Source organism: Dendropsophus ebraccatus, chromosome 9 (assembly GCF_027789765.1).
Source record: "Dendropsophus ebraccatus isolate aDenEbr1 chromosome 9, aDenEbr1.pat, whole genome shotgun sequence".
NCBI classification, from domain to species: Eukaryota; Metazoa; Chordata; class Amphibia; order Anura; family Hylidae; genus Dendropsophus; species Dendropsophus ebraccatus.
The window spans coordinates 104,413,371-104,437,209 of NC_091462.1; the positions used below are offsets into that span (position 1 = coordinate 104,413,371).

General features: G+C 47.2%; 2 protein-coding genes across 8 annotated transcripts; one reads left to right on the forward strand and one right to left on the reverse strand.

Annotated features, from left to right (window-relative positions):
* Positions 1 to 1,601: 1,601 nt before the first annotated feature.
* On the reverse strand, positions 1,602 to 12,414 carry NUBP2 (NUBP iron-sulfur cluster assembly factor 2, cytosolic). Of its 2 annotated transcripts, none has more exons than XM_069984163.1 (7): positions 12,325 to 12,414; positions 11,327 to 11,445; positions 6,207 to 6,405; positions 4,506 to 4,660; positions 4,303 to 4,413; positions 4,098 to 4,167; positions 1,602 to 2,007 (listed from the first exon to the last, which is right to left on the reverse strand). In XM_069984163.1, the coding sequence occupies exons 3-7, from the start codon at positions 6,358 to 6,360 to the stop codon at positions 1,865 to 1,867; spliced, it is 633 nt and encodes a 210-aa protein (XP_069840264.1). In that variant the 5' UTR covers positions 6,361 to 6,405; positions 11,327 to 11,445; positions 12,325 to 12,414; the 3' UTR covers positions 1,602 to 1,864. The 2 variants fall into 2 exon arrangements, with proteins under 2 accessions (XP_069840264.1, XP_069840263.1); XM_069984162.1 differs by lacking the exon at positions 12,325 to 12,414 and adding an exon at positions 12,071 to 12,156.
* Positions 12,262 to 22,568, forward strand: SPSB3 (splA/ryanodine receptor domain and SOCS box containing 3). Of its 6 annotated transcripts, none has more exons than XM_069984157.1 (7): positions 12,262 to 12,366; positions 14,098 to 14,241; positions 15,250 to 15,424; positions 16,054 to 16,241; positions 17,016 to 17,118; positions 17,894 to 18,019; positions 20,910 to 22,568. In XM_069984157.1, the coding sequence occupies exons 2-7, from the start codon at positions 14,104 to 14,106 to the stop codon at positions 21,269 to 21,271; spliced, it is 1,092 nt and encodes a 363-aa protein (XP_069840258.1). In that variant the 5' UTR covers positions 12,262 to 12,366; positions 14,098 to 14,103; the 3' UTR covers positions 21,272 to 22,568. The 6 variants fall into 6 exon arrangements, with proteins under 6 accessions (XP_069840258.1, XP_069840262.1, XP_069840257.1 ...); XM_069984161.1 differs by lacking the exon at positions 12,262 to 12,366 and adding an exon at positions 12,414 to 12,521; XM_069984156.1 differs by lacking the exon at positions 12,262 to 12,366 and adding an exon at positions 12,791 to 12,843.
* The last annotated feature ends 1,271 nt before the right edge of the window (positions 22,569 to 23,839 follow it).

Here is a 23,839-nt window from a genome sequence, read left to right on the forward strand (position 1 = left end):
AGTCCACAACAGAACTCAGGCCGGGCTGAGATATGGGGTTCACACAGTGAGCTGACCCTGAGGCCAGTCCGGGGGGCACAGGGAGGGGGGAATATACAAATGTTACCTGCTCCTGAAGCTTGGTGGTCTTTACCTTGGTCTTTCTCCCAGGCGCCTCCTCTGGTAACTCATCTCCGAATACGAAGTCCTGGAGGCGCCCTGGTGACTCCAGGAGCTGGATCTGGGCCATCAGCGCCCCTCCCTGGTAACTGGTGTTGCTTTCATCCCCCGAACAGCGGCTAGATGACAATGCTGCTTGCCCTGCAGGGAGCCCACTGTATGGGGTCTGTTGTTGCGGACCCCCGGGTGGATTCGGCTCAACATCACGTACCTCCGCAGCGTCTCCTTCCTCCTCCACCCGGCTCTCTGGCTGGAGCCCTCTCAGCCTTCTCTGCCTTTCTCTCTCCGTTTGAGCAAAACGATCGTCGTTCTGAAGTTTCTCTTTAAACGGCCCACTGTTCTCCAAAATAAAAGTTCTCTTTTTCACTATTTTTTTGATGTCAGCTTTCAGAGATTTAATTTTCGCTGATAACTCAGCCTTTTGCTGCTTAGCAGCAGTGTCCATCAATGCTTTTACAGCACATACCTCCTCCTGGAGCTTGTACAGCTGGTTCCTGGCTTCCTCATACCCACAGAGGCTTGCAGCAATCCGTAGGCCATAGGTCTGCCCCGTCTCTTGGGACCGCTGCACCCCCCAATCTTCCTCCACACCTTCATGGGCAGACAGCCTTGCTCCAGGAGGAGTGTCACTGCACAGATTTTCCTGGCTGGTTTCCACAGTTGTTCCAGAACTTCTGGCACTTGTAGTTCCACAACTTGCTGTAGCCTTGCGGCTACCCTTTGTTACCTCAGGTTCAGGGGTGGCTGGAGAAGCATCGCTGCACCTCCTAGTAGAACGCCTCAGCCCTTGGACCTCTGATGGTATTCCCTCTGTTGGTCGCTGGATTCCTCTGCCCCCCACGGACCTGGTTCGGGGGGCAGGAGTTGGGACTCTCCTTGGCTCGCTCATGCCTGAAAACCTGCTCCCTCCCTGGGGAGGAGAGAGCAGGCCCAGGGGCAGATCTTCCTTGCCTGGAGCTCAGGAGCAGCAGACTTGCACAGCCTCACACAGCAGGACCACACCCAAAACTAATTGGATCACCACTGCAGAGCTGCACTCACTATTCTGCTGGTGGGGTCACTGTGTACATACATTACTGATCCTGAGTTACATCCTGTATTATACCCCAGAGCTGCACTCACTATTCTGCTGGTGAGGTCACTGTGTACATACATTACTGATCCTGAATTACATCCTGTATTATACTCCAGAGCTGCACTCACTATACTGCTGGTGGGGTCACTGTGTATATGCATTACATTACTGATCCTGTATTATACTCCAGAGCTACCTGTAACTAACTCATGCACCATAGATAAGCTGCCAGCCTTGTGTTTACAAGGGGAACCAGCAGAAATGTGAATGCAGCTCCTGAGTATAATACCGGCTGTAACTCGTGATCTCAGCATCTCCCGTGCTGGTAGCCCAGTTCATCCAAACATAGAAATTCTGGACCACTGGATTTTGTAGTCATGTCATTTTACTGCACTCTCTTTAAGCAAAGTATAATAGGGTAAAGGCACAAAGAAAGTAACATCCTTCTATGAAATCACAAATGATATAGAGTCCAATGCAATCTCGCTGAAGACATATTTGCAGGAGGTTCATCTAAAGTCAGGCCGAAAGATTCCCAGCAGGGGTGTGAGGTCCCCGGAGCTGATGAATGAACTGTCTGTCCTGCATAAGTGTATGACATAAGTCCTGGCATCCCTGGAATCATCAGGGTCAGGATCCTCGGGTAACGCCGTCCAGGATCTGCTGAGCAATGCTTGTGATGGACGAGTAGGCCGCACTCTTGGGGAACTCCTGAATAAAATCCTTTCCCTCCTCCAGACTTTGGGTCAGAATGGGATCAAGAGGGACACAGCCTGGAACAAACAAAAGTTATACTGTTGATATTTTTGGTAAAGTAAAAACGTAAATTACATACAGACATATTGGGGGAGATTTATCAAACATAGTGTAAAGTGAAACTGGCCCAGTTGCCCCTAGCAACCAATCAGATTCCACCTTTCATTCCTCACAGACTCTTTGGAAAATGAAAGGTGGAATCTGATTGGTTGCTAGGAGCAGCTGAGCCAATTTCACTTTACACAATGTTTAACCCTTTCACATCCTGAGATCATTGATTCCTCAATGCCCAGGTCGTTTTAGGACATCAGCTTATGGGATCATAATGATCCCATAAGCTGATGTCCCTGTGTCTGCCCCCTCTCCTCTGTCCCCTGCCGCTGTTGCTATCTTGTGACAGTGGCAGGGGAGAGAAGGGGCAGAGCTCACGGGCACATGCCCCGCGCGCCCAGCCTTCCCTCCCGACCCCTGCCGGCTTCCGTAGCCAGGAAACCAGAAGCCTGAGGCTTCTGGTTTCCATGACTACCATCAGGGCTCTGCGGTCACTTCGCAGAACCCCGATGGACAGCAGACAGAGAATTCTCCATCTGTAGAGGGAGAATTCTCTGTCAGAAGCCCTATAAATGCTGCAGTCGTGCTGACCGCAGTATCTATAGGGTTAACTGTCAGCACCAGAGCGTGTCTCCGTGCTGAAAGTTGCGGCGGGTCTCCAGCTATCCTGATACCCGGGACCCACTGCGGATGACACAGGCGTCATCCTGTGGCGTGAATTAACGTCGCTGCAGCATCAGGCATAGGCTGCAGTGACGTTAATTTACTGCCCAGCAGCAGGAGGTGGTTAATAAATCTCTCCCATAAAGCAAAGGATATATTTTTAAAGGAAATCTCCACCCTTGAAAACCAGATTTCTGATCCTGACCTACAGATCCCCTATACATAGATAAGGTGATCCCTTTCTTTCTGCCTGCAGTCACCACCAGAGGGAGCTGACTGTGTACTGTTTTATTATTAAGAACAATGAAGGAAAGAATGGCAGAATCTTATCACTTTCCACGCAGCAGCTCACTCCGCTCCTCAGCTGTCAATAAAACCTGACTATTTTCCTTCATTACAGTCTATGGGGCATAGGAGTCAGATGACCCTACCAGCTGTGGAGTGGAGAGCATAATAAACAAGCGCTGCTTACCTATCCTCATGCCACTGCATAACTAGCTTACTGTTCCGGGCCCCCCGCTGCATCTGCTTGTAAAGGGACGACGACTCATCTAATGGATTGCCTGCTAAGCCAGTCAGTGATGGGATGGGACACCACTGCAGTCACTGATTGGCTGATGGGGCAATCACAACTTGAGGGAAAATTAGTCCCGGCCAGGATCCTGGGGCCTGTGACACAGCACTGCAGTCAATTAAGGTAAATAGTGCTTCTTTATTATGTTCCCCCATGCCTCCTGGGAAATTATGCTCTTCAACTGAGTTCTCCTTTAAGTGTCAAAAAAACTGTGTTGACATGGCCTGGGAAATCTTACTGAAAGCAATGGGAGTCAGACTCCTGGCGGACATTACAGTTAAAGGAGGAGAAGTACAGTCACCTGCCTGTGTGTCTGCCTGTCCTCAATCATATCAGAAGGTAAAAGATGGAGACACTGACAGACACAGAATGAAAAACTTAAAGGGGTACTCCAGTGAAAAATTATTTATACAAATTTGTAAATTCTGTCCATTTAAAATCCTCCAGTTTTCCAGCATTTATGAGCTGCTGTATGCCCCGCAGGAAGGGGTGTATTCTTTCCAGTCTGATACAGTGGTCTCTGCTGCCACCTCTGTCCGTGTCAGGAACTGTCCAGGGCAGCAGAAAAACCTCTCCTGCTCTGGACATTTCCTGACATGGACAGAGGTGGCAGCAGAGAGCACTGTGTCAGACTGGAGACAATACCCCATTTCCTTCAGGACATATAGAAGCTGATAAGTACTGGATAGATTAAGATTTTTTAATAGAAGTAATTTATAAATCTATATAACTTAATGATACCGGTTAAAGTTAAAAAAAAAAAAAAAAACTTTTTTTTTGGAGAGCATCTTTAAGAATTTTTAGAATTTTCCTACTTACCCAAAAATGGGACTCCGGCGTGTTTCGCCAGCTCCTCACCACCTCCTTTGGAAAAGATATTAGTGCATTCCTAGGGTTAAACAGAGTAACCATTTAGAAGTACAGATAGTTCATCCTCACATATCACATATATGGGCCAATCACAGGATCTCTTATAGATGGGTGTCCCTGCATCCATATCCTTTATATTCACTCTGTAACTCACTGTGCAGTGGGGACAAACAAAGCCGCTCATATTCTCCACAATCCCGACCACCGGAAGGCCCATCTTCTTACAGAAGGTCAGCTCCCGTCTTACATCTCCAATAGATACAGCCTGCAACAAGACGCGTCGTCAGAACAACCCGATCGCTATTCCCGACAAAGTATCTATCACATAGAATAGTGCAGGGAATCAATACACAGTACCTGAGGAGTAGTGACCAACACGGCTCCCATCGGGTTAAATGGTTTTAGAGCGTCCACAGTGGAGATGTGCTCATCGGAGGTCCCAGGCGGAGTATCAATAATAAGGAAATCTAGATCTCCCCAGGACACATCACCCACAAACTGCTTTATCATAGCTAGGAGACAAATGGAGACAGACACCCTTAAAGGGCAATACCAAGATTAATACTTACCACCTATCCCCAAAAACTATCTAATCGGGGGAGGGGGAACATCCTGTTCTCAGTTCAGCCAACTTTATTTTCAATATTCTATAGGATTCCTTTAAAAGGGTACTCCAGCGGGGGGGGGGGCACTTCTTTTCTGGGACCGGTTCCAGCGGCGGGTCCTGCCCGGTACCCGGTTCCCGGCCGCTTACTGGTGTCTGACGCGGGCCCGAGACGTGACGTCTCAGGTCCACTCAGCCAGTCAGTGAAGGAGGCGGGATCCGTTTCAAGTCCGTGCAGATCCCGCCTCTGTCACCGACTGGCTGAGCAGACCTGAGACGTATCGTCTCGGGCCCGCGTCAGACACCAGGAAGCGGCAGGGAACCGGGGACCGGAGTGCCGCGATGCGGGACCCGCTGATGGAACCGGGGAGGTGAGTGGACGTCTTTTCCCTCAGCCACCTCCTCCCCAGTCCCAGCAAAAAAGTGCCCCCCCCCTGCTGGAGTACCCCTTTAAAGCGGTATGCCACTCAAACATAACTTTTGATATGTTGCTGTCCATGGTGAGACAACAATCTCATCTGTTATTATTTATTCAGTCTCCTTCCCCTAGTTCTGAGCTGCTGGTTTCTGCTGAAGACACAAAAATTTGTGTGTGAGCCTTTTTCTCTGTCTCTCCCTCCACCCCCTCCCTTCTGAGACAGCTGATGTAAACATGCCCCTGACTGGCTTTATCTGTAACATTGTAGCGTCTTTGTAATGCTGGGAGGGTTATTCTGAGGTCAAGTTGCTGATGAACTCGCTGTGATTATCCCACCTAGCATTACAAAGAAGCTACAGTGTTGCAGACACAGCCAGTCAGGGACTTGTTTGCATCAGCTGTCTCAGAAGGGGGAGGGGGAGACAGAGAGAAAAGCTCACACACAGATTTTTGTGTTTTCAGTAGCTCAGAATTGGGGGAAGGAGATAATAAGTATGCAGGTATGAAAAGAATGAAAACACAAAAATCTGTGTGTGAGCTTTTCTCTCTGTCTTCCCCTCCTCCCCCCTCCGTTCTGAGACGGCTGATGTAAACAAGTCCCTGACTGGCTGTATCTGCAACATTGTAGCTTCTTTGTAATGCTGAGAGGATTAATCATAGTGAGTTCATCAACAACTTGATGTTAGAATAACCCTCCCAGCATTACAAAGAAGCTACAATGTTACAGATAAAGCCAGTCAGGGATGTCATATCAGCCATCTCAGAAGGGAGGGGGGGGGGAGGGGGAGACAGAGAGAAAAGCTCACACACAGATCTTCAGCAGAAAGCAGCAGCTCAGAACTGGGGGAAGAAGACTGAGTAGGTAAAAACAAGTATGGAAGGAATTGTTTAAGTGAAATACCCCTTTAAGGCTCTGCAGTCTGAGTTCAATTCCCGAAGAGAACCGCATGTGCAGGGTTATGTTTATAGGACTGTAAGCTGCCCTGCTACACACAGTGATGACAAGAAGAGAATAGAAGCATAGGAGCCTCCGTACCATTCTTCTTCGGTCCCCTCCATACTATGGCATCATCAGGGCGTTCCAGCAGAAAACCAATAGACATGAGAGAGATGCTCTTCTCCTGATCCACGTACACTGGTACCCAGCCGCTGTCACACTGATGGACGTCCTTCCTGTGGGCATTCAGCATGCGGGGTATACTGGGCCCACACAAGTCCACATCCAGTATACCAACCTACAGGGAGACCCCGGATGGAGAGGTCAGTCACATTATATCACGGGCATATATGAGACACGGGGCTAAAGTGACAAATATCTGGTAATAGGGGGGTCCATCGATACGTTTCAGGATATAGTCACACACAGTATTTTGGGCATTTTAAAAAAACATCCCATAAAAGGCGGGGTTTTTTTGAGTATTAAGTTTTAACTGAACTGATCAACCCCATTCTGAACATCCCCCGAAAAAAAAAAATTATGTCTGTAGTCCTCTCCTTGATCATGTCCGCTCAGTACTTCCTGGTGGATCAGTTGTTCATTGCTACAGTTCCCAGAATGCATTGTATCCCCATTAAAGGGGTTATCCATCACTACAAAAACATGGCCACTTTCTTCCAGAGACAGCACCACTCTTGTCTCCAGTTTAAGTGCAGGTTGTGTAACTCACTTCCATTGAAGTGAATGGAGCTTAAAGGGGTTATCCAGCGCTACAAAAACATGGCCACTTTCCCCCTACTGTTGTCTCCAGTTAGGGTGGGGTTTTGAAACTCAGTTCCATTGAAGTAAATGGAGCTTAATTGCAAACCACACCTGAACTGGAGACAAGAGTAGGGGGGGAAATTGGCCATGTTTTTGTAGCGCTGGATAACCCCTTTAACTGCAAACCACAACTAAACTGGAGACAAGAGTGGGGCTGTCTCTAGAAGAAGGTGGCCATGTTTTTGTAGCGTTGGATAACCCCTTTATAGCCCTCTCAGTTCCCCGAATAAAGCTGCTGCAGACTATCTCTCCACAAAGCAACTCTGCAAGAGCTGCTGTAGTATTCCCTGTCTCCTCTTCTGCCTGTGGCATTATTTAACATAAGGCAGCATGCTGTAAACATGTAACTAAATTATATAATATATATATATATATATATATATATATATATATATAGTTACATAGTCAATACGGTTGAAAAAAGACACATGTCCATCAAGTTCAACCAAGGAGGGGATGGATACAGGGAAGGGGGAGCGGTGATAGGTTCTATACATATGCATTTATATTATTTTGGTCTAAGAACTTGTCTAGCCCTGTCTTAAAGCCCTCTACTGTTTTTGCTGTGACCAGATCCTGTGGTAGACTGTTCCACAGATTCACAGTTCTCATGGTAAAGAAGGCTTGTCGCCTCCGGAGATTGAACCTTATATATATATATATATATATATATATATATATATATATATATATATATATATATATATATATATATATATGTATATATACAGGCCCGCATCTGCCATGAGGCGAAGTGAAGTCTTCGCCTCAGGCGGCAGCTCCCACGACCCTGCAGGGGGCGGCACTGGCCGCCCCTGCACAGTGAGCTTTCATGCATATATTATATGCATGACCGCTCACTGACTACAGGAGCAGAGAGATCAGCCATAGACTGATGTCTCTGCTCCTGTATGCGTATTCCGGGGCGTGCTACGCTAATAGCGTACCGCCCACGGAATATACGTGCAGAAGCAGGGACTCCAGTGTGATGCCGGACTCCCTGCTTCTGCACTATAGGAGCGCCCCCTGCTGTCAGCTGTGTCTGTGTCCTTATTAGGAGGCACACACAGCTGACAGGAGGCTCAGAGCAGGGAACTAAGAGTTCTCTGCTCTGTGCCATTCACTTCTAGGTCGCAGGCTGTGTTAGTGCTGCGATCTAGAAGTGATCTGGAGCAGCCAGTGATGTCTTCCTGGTCAGGCTGCTCTATGAGATCTGTGATCAGCCTGACCAGGAAGCGACCAGGAAGCATCAAGGAGGCCACAGGGACTGCGTGGGAACGAGTGGTGAGGTGAGTAGCTGCTGGCCTGTTTTTTGTTTTACTTTGCTGAGATGGGGGGGGGGGGGGGGCACAGGAGATGGGGGGACACAGGAGATGGATGACACAGGGGGTGATTGTGGGGAGATGGGGGACACAGGAGAGGAATGATACAGGGGGTGATTGTGGGGAGATGGGGGACACAGGAGAGGAATGATACAGGGGGTGATTGTGGGGAGATGGGGGGGACACAGGAGATGGAGGGACACAGGAGATGGATGATACAGGGGGTGATTGTGGGGAGATGGGGGGGGGACACAGGAGATGGAGGGACACAGGAGAGGAATGATACAGGGGGTGATTGTGGGGAGATGGGGGGGACACAGGAGATGGAGGGACACAGGAGATGGATGATACAGGGGGTGATTGTGGGGAGATGGGGGGGACACAGGAGATGGATGATACAGGGGGTGATTGTGGGGGGACACAGGAGATGGATGATACAGGGGGTGATTATGGGGAGATGGGGGGGACACAGGAGATGGATGATACAGGGGGTGATTGTGGGGACTTGGGGGGACACAGGAGATGGATGATACAGGGGGTGATTGTGGGGACTTGGGGGGACACAGGAGATGGATGATACAGGGGGTGATTGTGGGGAGATGGGGGGGACACAGGAGATGGATGATACAGGGGGTAATTGTTGGGGGGACACAGGAGATGGATGATACAGGGGGTGATTGTGGGGACATGGGGGGACACAGGAGATGGATGATACAGGGGGTGATTGTGGGGAGATGGGGGGGACACAGGAGATGGATGATACAGGGGGTAATTGTTGGGGGGACACAGGAGATGGATGATACAGGGGGTAATTGTGGGGGACACAGGAGGAATATGAGGAGATGGATGATACAGGGGGTGATTATGGGGGGCACAGGAGGAATATGAGGAGATGGGAGGATTATGGGGGGCACAGGAGGAATATGAGGAGATGGTGAGACACAGGTGGGGGGGATTATGATGAGATTGGAGGATTATGAGGAGATGGGGGACACGGGGGATTATGACTACAGGAAGAGATGGGGGGATTATAACTGCCTAAGGGGGATTATGACTACATGAGGAGAATGGGGATTATAATAGTGTGGAGATGCAGAAGGGATCTTCTAAATTGTGGAGCCTAAAATGTCTGTCCAATAGATGCTGCGGGAACAAGTCATGGCTAACAGAAGTCTTCATGATGGAGTCGGATCTGAATGTAGAAGAAAAGAGAAAGTGAACAACTCTGATGAGAGAAGACGTCACTTGTGAGTCACTGGATGTAACTGTACCCTGATCACTTTACTGTCACTGTGTGGGGGTAATGCTGGACTCTATACAGTGTTTTTTATTCAGTAGCACTACTGGTGGTATTGATCAGTCAGTGGTGGAATTTTTCCCTTGTAGTGGCAATATTGGTAATAGTATTTAGTCACTATGGAGTGCTGATATGCAGTCATCATGTGGTGGAATTATTTGGTGTTTATATGATGTTGATCTCAGTTGAGGGGGGGGGGGGGGCGCTATTTCAGTTCTCGCCTCAGGCAGCAGAAGAGCTAGAATCGGCCCTGTATATATACACACTCACCGGGCACTTTATTAGGTACACCATGCTAGTAACGGGTGGTCTTCTGCTGCTGTAGCCCATCTGCCTCAAAGTTGGAGGTACTGTGCGTTCAGAGATGCTCTTCTGCCTACCTTGGTTGTAACGGTTGGCTATTTGAGTCACTGTTGCCTTTCTATCAGCTCGAACCAGTCTGCCCATTCTCCTCTGACCTCTGGCATCAACAAGGCATTTCCGCCCACAGAACTGCCGCTCACTGGATGTTTTTTTTTTTTCGGACCATTCTCTGTAAACCCCAGAGATGGTTGTACGTGAAAATCCCAGTAGATCAGCAGTTTCTGAAATACTCAGACCAGCCCTTCTGGCACCAACAACCATGCCACGTTCAAAGGCCCTCAAATCACCTTTCTTCCCCATACTGATGCTCGGTTTGAACTGCAGGAGATTGTCTTGACCATGTCTACATGCCTAAATGCACTGAGTTGCCGCCATGTGATTGGCTGATTAGAAATTAAGTGGTAACGTGCAGTTGGACAGGTGTACCTAATAAAGTGGCCGGTGAGTGTATGTATATATATATATATATATATATATATATATATATTGAGCTCAGAGACAAGATCCAGCCCAGAGACAAGATATATACCGGGACCTCGCTTGTAATCCAAATCCACTCTTAAACCAAAGCAAATTTTTCCATAAGAAATCACTGATATGCAGACAATTGGTTCCACATCCCAAAAATAATGATTTTATATTCTGAATAACATGTAGAACAGATGAAACAAACAATTATAAGCAGCTGAATATGTGATATTACGAGTTAGTATACAGTATAGTAATCAGCATGAGGAGTATAATGTATAGTAACTGCATAACCCTGATAACACAGCAGCAGTTTGTAGATACAGGATGGAGCTGCAGATCCCCATAATGCAGTAGTGTAGTACAACAAGCTAGAATAGAGGAGCAGGGCTGCTGTCAGAGGTCTGTGTGGTCACATGACAGCAATGGGGAAGGGGTGTGTGTGCTCAGCATGGACCAATCAGGACTGACAGAGACTGCAGGGAGCATGAAGGAATGAGCAGGGCAGATATGGGCACAGTATAGCAGCGCTCTCTGTCTGGGGAGAAAGGGAATATAGCTATGGAGAGATTACCTCCACAGTCATGTCCCCTGATGTAAGCCCCAGCCTGAAGTGGATCTGATATGATTTGGAAGGTGAGGGAGACCCCGCTATGCAGATCATGCCCCTCCCCCACTCGCGCTCCCACCCAGTACAGGGAGCTCTTAAACCAAAACAATGCTCTTAAACCAAGTCACAATTTTGAAAAACTGTGAGCTTTTAAACCAAAACGCTCTTAATCCAAGTTACTCTTAAACCAAGGTACCACTGTATATATATATATATATATATATATATATATATATTGAGCTCAGAGACAAGATCCAGCCACGCCTCATTTGACATCAGGAGACGATGTCTTGTCTCAATATGGACACAGTGTGTGGAAAAAGCCTTAGGCACTCACCTTCTTCCCAGCATGACGCAATGCCAGGGCAATCTGAGTGGAGATGGTACTTTTGCCAACGCCTCCTTTCCCTGATAATACCAGGAGGATATGCCGCACACCGGCCAGGTTACTGCTGTCTGCAAGTAGACATATTACACATGTAGTATTATACACATGACAGTATTCTAAGCTGTATAGAATCTTACAAACAGCTCCTCATATCTCACCTTCCTGGACTATGCTTCTGCTATGTATAGCTGGGCAATCTACAGTCAGGTCTTAAAATCAATTTAAAGGGATTGTCCAAGAGTGGAAAAAGGTCTAATTTCTGAAACAGTGCCACACTTGCCTGAAGACTGAACACGGTACTGCAGATCAGACAAGGCTACATAGAGTAGAAGCGCTCTCCCTGGACTATAGCATACCTACATGCACCCTAATGCCGTCCATATCAGTAGTGACACAGCTTTTCCAGAATCCTGAATAGTAATAGCTCCCTGTTTATGTAATAGTGGGGATGTATGGCTGAATAAGCAGACAGGAAGTGGAATTGTGGCCATGACAGTGGTCACCCAGCTTTCCCAGCATCAGATAGGATTAAGTCACTATAGAACTGTATTTTGTGCAGTGCAGCTCATAGACTTACTATATATCAGTGACCCAACCCGTGTTTTCCCCAAACTACAACTCCCAGCATGCCTTTGCAGCATCTAGGTTTGAGGCTTACTGTAATACACCACCAATACTGTAAGAAGGGCTCACCGGGTGCTGTATCCATGCTGGACACTCACTTCCGCATAGGATAAGATTGGCATACATTTTGCCCAATGAGCAACAAGTATACGATTCTACTCTTCCGCCATTGGTTTATTTCGCCAATTAATAGAAAAACGTCCTTTCAAGAGGCGGGGACTATTGTAACCAATCACGTGAGCGATTACAGTCATGTGCCGCCAATACTGTAAACGCGAAAGAGAAGGCGGTCCTTTGCTGTAAAAGGGCTTGAAAGAACTTACCAATCAGCTTCAGGAACCACAGGATGTGTCCCGCCTCCTTAGGTAGACTGGCAGCACGTTTAGCCAATAGTAAAACAAGCTTGATAGATTGGCGTTGCAGGCTGCCCAATCAGGGCCTAGTGCTCGTCGGCTGGGCAGAGGTAGTTCAGGGGTTATTGTTGACGTCTGTGCGGCTGTGGGTCCGGGCAGGAAGGCAGGTATGTGTCCGGGCTGGGTGAGGGGATCCTCCAAATTGTTGCTAGGGTGCAAAGGAATAGGCTTAAAGTAATAAGAGTGGGGGGACAGGTAGAGCTGAGGGGGAAGGGCATTTGGTCACAGCTGTTTAAGCATAGGTATAGCCATAAATAACCAGGGGGTGTTGTCATGGGGACATGGGGCTTCTTTGTATTGTAGACAATGGCTGCTACATCACCACTGACCTTTGACCCAGCTGATCTGCCACAGGTTACTATGGTCACATGATGTCACCAGACTTGGGACAATTTGGGGGTCATACAGGTTGCTATGGACGCCATTGTGGTAAAGTCGCATAGCCGGACCACAGTGGACTACAACTCTCAGCATACTGTACCAAAAGGGGGTATTCCCTCATATGGGGTGGGGGATCCTCAAAATAAGAGGGGGACCATGGCGTTTCCAGGGGGTCTGTGTTCTCTGAGCACTCAAAGTGACGTCATAGTCCAATTGCCATGACCAGAGGGGCCACCGGGTGTTTCTTCTCCCTTCTTTCTACTCCAATCACTTTCTTTGTTTATCTCATAGACAAGTGGCCCCATCCTTCCTCTTAAAGGGGTACTCAACTTAAACATAACTTTTGATATGTCGCTGCCCATGGTGAGACTAACAATTCCTTCCATACTTGTTATTATCTATTCAGTCTCCTTCCCCCAGTTCTGAGCTGCTGCTTTCTGCTGAAGACACAAGAATCTGTGTGTGAGCTTTCCTCTCCCCCTCCTCCCTTCTGAGACGGCTAATGTAAACAAGTCCCTGGCAGGCTGTATCTGCAACATTATAGCTTCTTTGTAATGTCGGGAGGATTAATCATAGTGAGTTCATCAGCAACTTGACCACAGAATAACCCTCTCAGCATTACAAAGAAGCTACAATGTTGCAGATAAAGCCTGCCAGGGACTTGATTACATCAGCCGTCCCAGAAGGGAGGGGGGAGACAGAGAGAAAAGCTCACACAAAGATTTTGGCGTTTTCAGTAGCTCAGAACTTGGGGAAGGAGACTGAATAGATAATAAGTATGCAGGTATGAAAAGAATGAAAACACAAAAATCTGTGTGTGAGCTTTCCTCTCAGTCTCCCCCTCCCCTTGTGAGACGACTGATGTAAACAAGTCCCTGGCTGGCTTTATCTGCAACATTGTAGCTTCTTTGTAATGTCGGGAGGATTAATCATAGTGAGTTTATCAGCAACTTGACCATAGATTAACCCTCTCAGCATTACAAAGAAGCTACAATGTTGCCGATAAAGCCAGTCAGGGACTTGTTTACATCAGTCGTCTCCGAAGGGAGGGGGGAGGAGGGGAGACAGAGAGAAAAGCTCACACACAGATTTTTGTGTCTTCAGCAGAAAGCAGCAGCTGAGAACTGGGGGAAGGAGACTGAATAAATAATATAGGAATTGTTAGTCTCACCATGGGCAGCAACATATCAAAAGTTATGTGTGAGTGGAATACCCCTTTAACATTGGAATCAGGAAATAAACATTTGGGGCAAAAAATAAAGTGCATGTGATTTCTCATCTATCTTTTATTTTATCCTTTAGACATCAATGCGTAATATGGCTCGCCGGCCCCGCAGTAGTCGCGCCTGGCGCTTTGTATTGAGTGGGGTACGCAGAGACCAGGACAGCAGAGCGCCAGCGCTGCCGGCAGGAGATGACACCTGGGGATACGATTCTGATGGACAGGTAATCCGCTAACCCAGTGTTCTCCAACCTGCTGCAAAACCACAACTCCTATCATGCCCTGAAAGCCGAAGGCTTTCAGGGCATGATAGGAGCTGTGGTTTTGCAACAGCCAGGTTGTTAAGAGGTTAACTCAGGTTAGAACTTTTGTATTGTATCTGGTCTACACAATAGACCAGATATCAGCATAGGTAAACGTATGAGCTCACAAAGGATTGCCCAGATGAAGTACAATTTCCCATAGAAAACCTCTCCTGCTCTGGACACTTCCTGACATGGACAGAGGTGGCAGCAGAGAGCACTGTGTCAGACTGGAAAGAATACACCACTTCCTGCAGGACATACAGCAGCTGATAAGTACCGGAAGACTTGAAATTTTTAAATAGAAGTAATTTACAAATCTGTATAACTTTCTGACACCAGTTGATTTGAAAGAAAAGAGCATTTTGCCCCTTTAACCTCTGGATGTAAACTAAAATGTTTCTATTCAGGGGATTTTTCTCTAATTTAACAAGATTATAAGGGGATGAGGGCAGAAACATGACGCTCTGTGTCCAGTAATCCTTTACTATGCTTACTACTGTGCATTGGAGGCAGACATCACCATTAAAGGGGTTGTTCAACTGGTGCCAGAGATTTGTAATTTACTTCTATTAGAAAATATCAAGTCTTCCAGTACTTTTCAGCTGCTGTATGTCCTGCAGGAAGTGGTGGATTCTTTATAGTCTGGACAGCAGGAGAGGTTTTCTGTGGGGATTTCGTACTGCTCTGGACAGTTCCTGACATGGACAGAGGTAGCAGCACTGTATCAGACTGGAAAGAATACACCATTTCCTGCAGGACATACAGCAGCTGATAAGTACTGGAAAGACTGGATATTTTTTTTATAGAAGTAAATAACAAATCTCTGGCACTTGCTGGGAACAGTCATGAAAATGTTGGCACCATATTAAAAAAAGTTATCCGTACATTAGGATCACTCCTCAGCTTCCAATTTCTTGTCTCCTACAGCATAGTAACAGCGAGTCTGAGATCGAGCTCCTCCACCTGCCGCCTTCCATCCCCAGCGCGGTGCCCGTCATGGGCGAATCGTACTGTAGCTGCGACAGACAGAATGAAGCCTTCTGCTCCAGCCTGCCCACCTTCCACCACATCAAGAACTGCCAGTGCGGAGAGGAGGATGACTGTAAGGCGTCGGTCTACAGCAGGACCCTCTCATCTGTCCTTAAAGTGTCACTGTTGTATTATTTCTTTTTCTTTTTTTTTTTCAGAAATCAATAGTCCAGGTGATTTTAAGAAACTTTGTCATTTGGTTTATTAGGCAAATATGCCATTATCTGCATTCAAAGACACTTTCCCCAGCCCCCCCCCCCCTCTCTCATTCACTGCTCATTATCAGGAAATCTCGACTCTTTTACATCAGTCGAGCCCTGTCTGTTCTATGGAGAGGGGAGGAGGGAGATTAGTCGCCAGCAGAGAACTAAGGATTACACAGCGGGAGCTGTGTGAAAGCCGGTATTCAGAGGTCAGTGCTGACTTCAGAGGAGATAGCCTAGTCATGAAGCTGTAAATTAACTCTTTGTTGTCCTATTTTGGTGCCTCATCTCCCTCAACCCCTCCCCTCTCCATAGACACCATGAATACAGGGGGGAGAGCTTCAAACTGCTTTTTCATGATAAAAAATCATTTTTCGGCTAATAAACCCAATTACAAAGTTTCTTTAAATCGCTTGTGATTTCTGCAAAAAAAAATTTAAATGACAGTGACACTTTGAGGATTTTATTTTTTTTATATATTTTTTTTTCCCTCTTGCAGATTTTGACTGGGTGTGGGACGACTGCAGCAAATCCACAGCTACCATGCTGAGCTGCGACAACCGGAAAGTCAGCTTCCACATGGAGTACAGCTGCGGGACTGCGGCAATCCGAGGCAACAAGGTGCTGGGGGAAGGGCAGCACTTCTGGGAGATTAAGATGACCTCACCCGTCTATGGCACAGACATGGTATGTACTACTACTCACATGGTATAGACTAGTCCCATCCACTATAATATTTACTGCTATATTTGGATCTGGTAAAAGGGAACAAAAGTAATAATGTGCCACATGTCTAATATACCATGGGATTAATGCAGGAATGGGGAAGCTTCGGCCCTCCAGCTTCACTTTGGCTGTCCAGACATGATGGGATAGTAGTTTTGCAACAGCTGGAGGGCCGAAACTTCCCCACCCCTGGACTAATGTGTCGCCATTTGCGGTATAAGCCTGTATAGTCACTGGCATCGCTCGGAGGTGAGGAGATAGGGGAGTGGTGCTTTCCTTATAAACACAACAGTCAGTACTGATTGAGGCTAGCCATAAGATCGGTGATAAATGGATGGCTGCTGGGACCTTCATGGAACTCTAGAACAGGGGTCCTCCTCATTGCAGCTACTCCATACTCCCCTCCTCGTCCCCACTTCACACTCCAGTATGTTTAATTGGTTAGTATAAAGGTAGAAAGGCAGGATCAGACTACACAGGGTTTGTTTGTTGTCTGTTACCATAGAGACCCATTTTTGAGGCTTTAGAGATATATATATATATATATATATATATATTATTTTTTTTTATTACCTCCTGTTACTTCTTTTCTCATTTTCGATGTTTCAGGACAATAAAACAAATGATAGAAAAGGTGGACGTAGCCTTTCAGTGATTTTTATCAGGGAATAAGGCCTGGTTTTCTAAAAAGTAGATTATTACATCTTCTAGAATATCATCTCTCTCTATTCTCAGATGGTTGGTATCGGAACTTCAGATGTGAACCTGGACAAGTACCGGCACACCTTCTGCAGTCTGCTAGGGAAAGATGCTGAGAGTTGGGGTCTTTCGTACACAGGTAATAGTAGCGCTGCATTTGTTCACCAGCACAACCCATACGTGTGAAGTCTTAGGGCCCTATTACACGGAGCGATAATCGTCTTGATGTGGCCAATAATTGCTCTGTGTAATAGAAACAATGATCAGCCGATGAAACGTTCATTGGCTGATTGTTTCTTTAGGTCCAGACCTAAAATCGTCCGACGGCCGTGCATCGCTACATGTAATAGTGATGCACCTCTGACAGCTGAGGATTGAACAAACAGTTATTACATTACCTGTCCACGTTCCCGATCTCCTCCGGTTCTCTGCATGCTTTCCGGCACCATGGCTGCAGCTTCCCAGTGGCCTCTCTGAGATGACCGACCACTCAGCCCCGGTCAGTGATTGGCCGAGCAGCCTGTCAGCTCAGAGAGGCCACTGTGAAGCTGAAGCCGCAGACCGGGAAGCATGCAGAGAACAGGAGGAGATAGGGAGTGTGGACGGGTAATGTAATAACTATTTGGCCAAGGACTGCACGGACATCACTCTTTATGTGCAGCCCTTGCTAAATGATTATCGGACTGTGTAATAGGCCCAGCCCAATCTAGCAGATCAGCGCTCATTTACATTATTGATTGGGCCTTCATCTGCCCGTGTAATAGGACCCTTAGACAGGACACCTTTCTGTGTGCCAGGGAAAAGAACCAATAGCAAGCAGAAGCTCTGGCAAATTCATACCTTGCGGGTATAGATTGCTATTCATTTCACAGCCTGCCACGTATTAGTACTGATCTCTCTTTTCCACCTTTTAGGCCTCCTCCAGCACAAAGGTGACAAAAGCACCTTCTCCTCACGCTTTGGCCAAGGCTCAATCATTGGAGTGCATCTGGATACCTGGCATGGAGTACTCACCTTCTACAAGAACAGGAAGTGTATCGGTAAGTAGGGTTTTAAGCCTTTGAGAAGTCTAGCCCCAGTCATCCCACAAACTTTTATCCAGCAGAATGTGACCTCATGAGAAGTACTGATATCCCTTCAGCTACATGTGAAGATGGGCATAGACCTTCAATAACTATCGGCCAATCCCTATTTCTCCCCATCCTTCTCGTACCCAAAAACCATTGGTGCGGCTGAATATTCCAGTGTTCTCTATGGTGAGGAATAAGCTACAGCCAGACAGCCTTGGCGGTGGCTTTTCTCTCCTAGAACAAAGGAGTCTGGTCGTAAAATTCCTTCCCCCTTGATCTTTCTCTGACATCAAATGATGTTATTTGAGTCTCGGGATAGCTCCGTACACTTGGCCGACATACGGTAAGTATAAAGGGTATGGTGACCTTACAAGGTTTATTAGGATGTCCAACGTACAGCAATATTGGATTGCCACCATATGGTGATATAAAGTTCCATTGCCAGTCAGTCCCCTCTGCTTCCCTGTTCCTGCAAAAGTGGTTTGTATAGATTGCTTTTTAGGTAATGCTAAATGGCCATTCATATGTAACAGCTGAGTGCAAACACCCCTGGAGTGCTTTGGAGTGTAAAATAATGCTGTAACAGGAAACAATGTTACTGCGAAGGGGTTGGGTTAGAGCGTTTGCCTCTTATTGTCTGGGGGGAAGGGACTGTGTGTCCATTTACCTTTAACAGCTGTTGGCTGAACGCTTGTTTGGATGACAGCTATATCCTTCCTATACATACGCGGGAAGAGAGGGGTAAGCCACTACTGAATACCTCACGTACTGTCCGCCCTGAGAACAGAAGGTTGAGATTCAATATGCCTGACCTTGTTTTGGTTGCTACATTTGTTTCTAGAATGAGACTGTCCCATAGACTTAAAGGGGTTGTCCGGCGATAAAAAATTATTCACAGAATAACACACATTACAAAGTTATACAACTTTGTAATGTATGTTATGTCTGTGAATGGCCCCCTTCCCCGTGTCCCAACACCCCCACCCGTGTACCCGGAAGTGTGGTGCGCTATACATTACCTGTCACGTGCCGACCACGGTCTCCGATCCTCAGCAGTGACGTCTTCTTCGGGAGGCCGGCGGATCTTCCCGAGTGCCGGCCACCCTCTGCAGCATCATCCGAAGCTCAGCCGCGATTGGCTGAGCATAACTGTGCTCAGCCAATCGTGGCTGATGACGCGGCCACATCATCAGCTGCTCAGCCGCGATTGGCTGAGCACAGTTATGCTCAGCCAATCGCGGCTGAGCTTCGGATGACGCTGCAGAGGGCAACCGGCACTCGGGAAAATATGCCGGTCTCCCGAAGAAGACGTCACTGCTGAGGATCGGAGACCGTGGACGACACGAGATGCGGTGAGTATAATGCACCACACTTCCGGGTCTAGTGTGGGTGGGGGGGAAACACGGGGAAGGGGGCCATTCACAGACATAACATACATTACAAAGTTGTATAACTTTGTAATGTGTGTTATTCTGTGAATAATTTTTTATCGCCCGACAACCCCTTTAAGCTCCATTCACTTCATTGGAACTAAGTTGCAAAACCTGCACCCAAACTGGAGACGAGCGGTGCTGTCTCTGGAAGAAAGTGGTCACGTTTTTGTAGCACTGGATAACCCCTTTAAATTGAGCAGCCAAGCTGCACAAATGATCCTTTTATCGTTCATGCAGTGATAGAAACTGACAGCACGGATATACATATATTCATGCTGTCAGTTTACAGATCACATAGCAGTACATACTTACCTCATGCGCTACTGCTGTGATCTGTCATCCTGCTGCTGTATCTTTAGGCCCCTCCTCCTCTGGCCTTCAGTCATTCTGGAGGAGGTGGCAGTCTGAAGATACAGCAGGTGGCCGTAAGAGGCAGAGAACAGGATTCCAGATCACAGCAGCAGCGCACAAGGTAAGTATGTACTGCTGTGTGATCTGGAAATAAACTGCTCGGATATAGGCATATTCATGCTGTCAGTTTGCCTTTGTTGTTATCACAGGAAGACGACAAAAATTTTTAAAGCCTGCTGTAAAGACCAGGCTTTTCCCCCGTTCTCAACAGATCGCTGTGCCTTTTACACGGGCCGATTATTGGCCACTTATAGCAGCGCCAACAATAATCGGCCCATGTAAAAAGCCCTTTCTACTGAAAGTCCATTTGGTCATGTGACAAGGAACAAAGTTAGTGCCCACTTCTATCCGCTCATTCTGGCCATCGGTCTGAACAGCCAGACCCTAACAGATCAAAACTTTTGTTGTCAGAAGTTTTTTAAAGTGATGGTGCCCATTTAATAGGGTATTCCACTGAAACAGAACTTTTGATATGTTGCTGCTCATGGTGAGACTAACAATTCCTTCCATACGTGTTAACTATTCAGTCTCCTTCCCCCAGTTCTCTGCTGCTGCTGCTTTCTGCTGAAAACACCAAAATCGGTGTGTGAGCTTTTCACTCTAGTCTCCCCCTCCCTTATGAGACAGCTCATTTAAACAAGTCCCTGGTAGGCTGTATCTGCAACATTGTAGCTTCTTTTTAATGCTGGGAGGGTTAATCACAGTGAGTTCATAAGGAATTCAGAATAACCCTCCCAGCATTACAAAGAAGCTACAATGTTTGTTTACATCATCTGTTTCAGAAGGGAGGAGGGGGAGACAGAGAAAAAAAGCTCTCACACAGATTTGTGTGTCTTCAGCTGAAAGCAGCAGCTCAGAACTGTGGGAAGGAGACTGAATAGATAATAAGTATGACATGGATTGTTAGTCTCACCATGGGCAAAGCACATTAATAGAGGAATATTTAGGCCTCAGTGGTCACATAAATTATGTAGTAGAACAGACTGGTTGCCTCAATTGTCCTTCTTACCTTCCAGGTGTAGCAGCCACGCAACTGCGGAACAAGAAGTTCTTCCCCATGGTCTGTTCGACAGCCGCGAAGAGCAGCATGAAAGTAATCCGCTCGTGCTGCTGCCGCACCTCCCTCCAGTACCTGTGTTGCGCCCGCTTACGCCAGCTCCTTCCTGACTGTGTAGACTCTCTGGAGGCCTTACCTCTTCCTCCAGGTCTCAAACAAGTGCTGAGTAACAAGCTGGGCTGGGTATTACAGATGGGAATCAACCCATCCAGACAGCGCAAAAGTGACACCGCAGCCACCGCCTCTTGTGGGAGCAACTCAGACAGCGGCTGCCCGATGGGACCGGAGGACTGTCAGCGGAAACGGTGCCGCAGGGTTTAGCAGCAGCAGCTAGAGACAAGAGGTGCCGCCACGGCGCCCACCGTCTGCCATAACATCCCACTGTGAACTTTTGCAAGGACAGAAAATTAAAAAAAAAAAATTAATGAAATGACCTCCTAGATGGACATAGATCATGAAAGGACTGTGGACACAGGAGCCGCGCTCTCATCATGTCATTGGGTGATCGTGGACTATAAGAATGATGGTGCTAGAGGAAGACAGCTGAAGCCTGGGGTTTGGTTTGGCTTCACTGTCTTTCTGTCATAGTTGGGGCACAAGTCTTAACATTCAACCTGCAAGTCATTATAAGGTATACAGGTCGTTGTGGTTGATCGAGATTTTTTTTTTTTTTTAAATCCTTAAACAGCGCCCCCTTCTTTTCCATTGGCTGTGTCGGGTATTTCAGCTCATCACTGTATAAGGTAAATGCTGCAGTATGGCACCCAGCGCATTGACAAGAGGGGCTTGTTCTAATCTTGGACAGATCTGTATCCTTATAAATGTGGACAACCTTTAGCTACAACCCCAGAAAAAAAAAATCTGGACCACCCTTAGAGAATGACCCCCCACAAATTACTGCTATGATACAAAACAATGTTTAATAGCGCAACATTCATCTTGCAGACACACAAAAGGAAATTTTTATTTCTTGGAATATTTTTAGCCACATCAAGAAGAGGGGGGGAAAAAAATCTGCAAGTGATGTGGAGATTTCTAATTTTCTATCATGGTTACTAGGGATTGTACCAGCACTTTATCAGGATCCTTCCCTGTGTCTTTGCTAATACAGACTGTATGAAGACTGTACCCACTGATCAGTGAACGGTTACTACTTGGACCCATCAGACATCAGCTCTGTAGACATTTCAATGGCCTGCAATACTTAGGGCTGAGCAAAAAACTTTTCTGGGACCTGCACACCCCCCATTCTCCATTAACGGGTTGCTATAGGAACAGCCTACATCATAAAGGGACAAGTGCGGCTATGAATGAGTCCCATCCAGTCACGGTAGAAACCACATCCATATACTGTATCCGAATTACTGTTCATTGTACGGACCACTTGTCCTCTCCATACCAGTATCCTATTTACAGATGTTTTCCTTACCTCCGCTTCATATGGACACTAGGAGTCGGATGGGTTTGGGTTGTGGTGTAGTCTGCTTCATATGTTACGGCTAGAATCTCATGTAGGCTTCCTATTTAACACCTATATATCAATCAATGAAAATCACGCTATGAAATTGAGCTTGGATTGCTTTATATATCTTCAATGAAGTGGATATGTTTTCTTATTCCTTGTTGTGTAGTTTGCAGGAAAAAAAAAATGGCTTGCATTATATATAGAACTGGAGATGAGTGAATCACAAGCGCGCTCCTGGCCGTTGAAAGCCCAGCATGCAGCGTTTGATAACTGGTGGCTGAAGAAGTTGGATGCAGTCCTAAGGCTGCCGGGAAAACATGGATACAGCTATAGGCCATTTTCATACGCTATAAGAGACGGGCCGTTCCGTGACCCAGCCTGGTCACAGAACGGCCAGTCTCAGCGCCGCTGAGTTCTGATGCGGGTGCATCCGTGCGTGCCTGCATCAGAACTCCCCAATTGCCACTATGGAGCGTGCAGCTGGAGCCGCTCGCTCAATTGTGTAAACTGACAGGGTTTTCTGTGGCCGCTATTCATTGAATGTCAGTTTTCTACGGCGCTACTAGGGATCCCGTCCGGAGTGTATACACTCCGGCCGGGATTCCCTCAGCCTCCAGCACTACGTAAGTACCAAAGGAATCACAGCCGTTGTAACAATGGCCGTGATTTCTGTGGAACTTAAGCAGTGTGAACATAGCTATAGGATGTATCCATGTTTTCCAGGACTCCCTAGAGCTGCATCCAACTTCTTCAGCCACTGGTATTCAAACGCTGCATGCTGGGGTTTGAACGGCCACGAGCGTGCTTGCTCATCTCTATATATCAGCAAAGATTGCATTGGACCCCATCATGGGAGTGCAGTAAAGCCTTTCCTAAAGGAAAGCAGTAGTGACGCTCACTGGTAATATTGTTTTCTTGAGCCGTGACAGGAAACCTGGAGAATAAAAGGGAAGGCCATTCTCTCCAGACCCAGAAGAGCCTTCCTCTATCACTATATATGTGTTGCAGTGAAATGATAGAATCCAGGGATTTGATGAAAAGGCCGCGCTGTTCCATCATTTCCCTGAAGAAAGTCAGGGATTTGATCAAATCACAGACCCCTTTCAGGGAAATGATGGAATGAATTCTATCATTTCCTCTTGCGACATACCTCCCGCCAGGCACCACAACAGGAGCAGGAGGGCCTGATAGCACGCCGACATCCTCTCACCTTCCAGCAGGCACCACAGCAGCAAGTGGGCAGACAGCGAGCTGGAGGACCAAGATGGTGCCGGAACACCTCCCCGGACCTCCCAGCAGGCATGGTGGCCATGGCGGATGGGGAGCAGGAAGCGATACAGTAAGCAACTTCTATGTTGCAGGGGAAATGAGCGGACGGAGAGCAGAGAGGTGGCAGAGGCAGACTGGGAGCAGAGCGGCACACC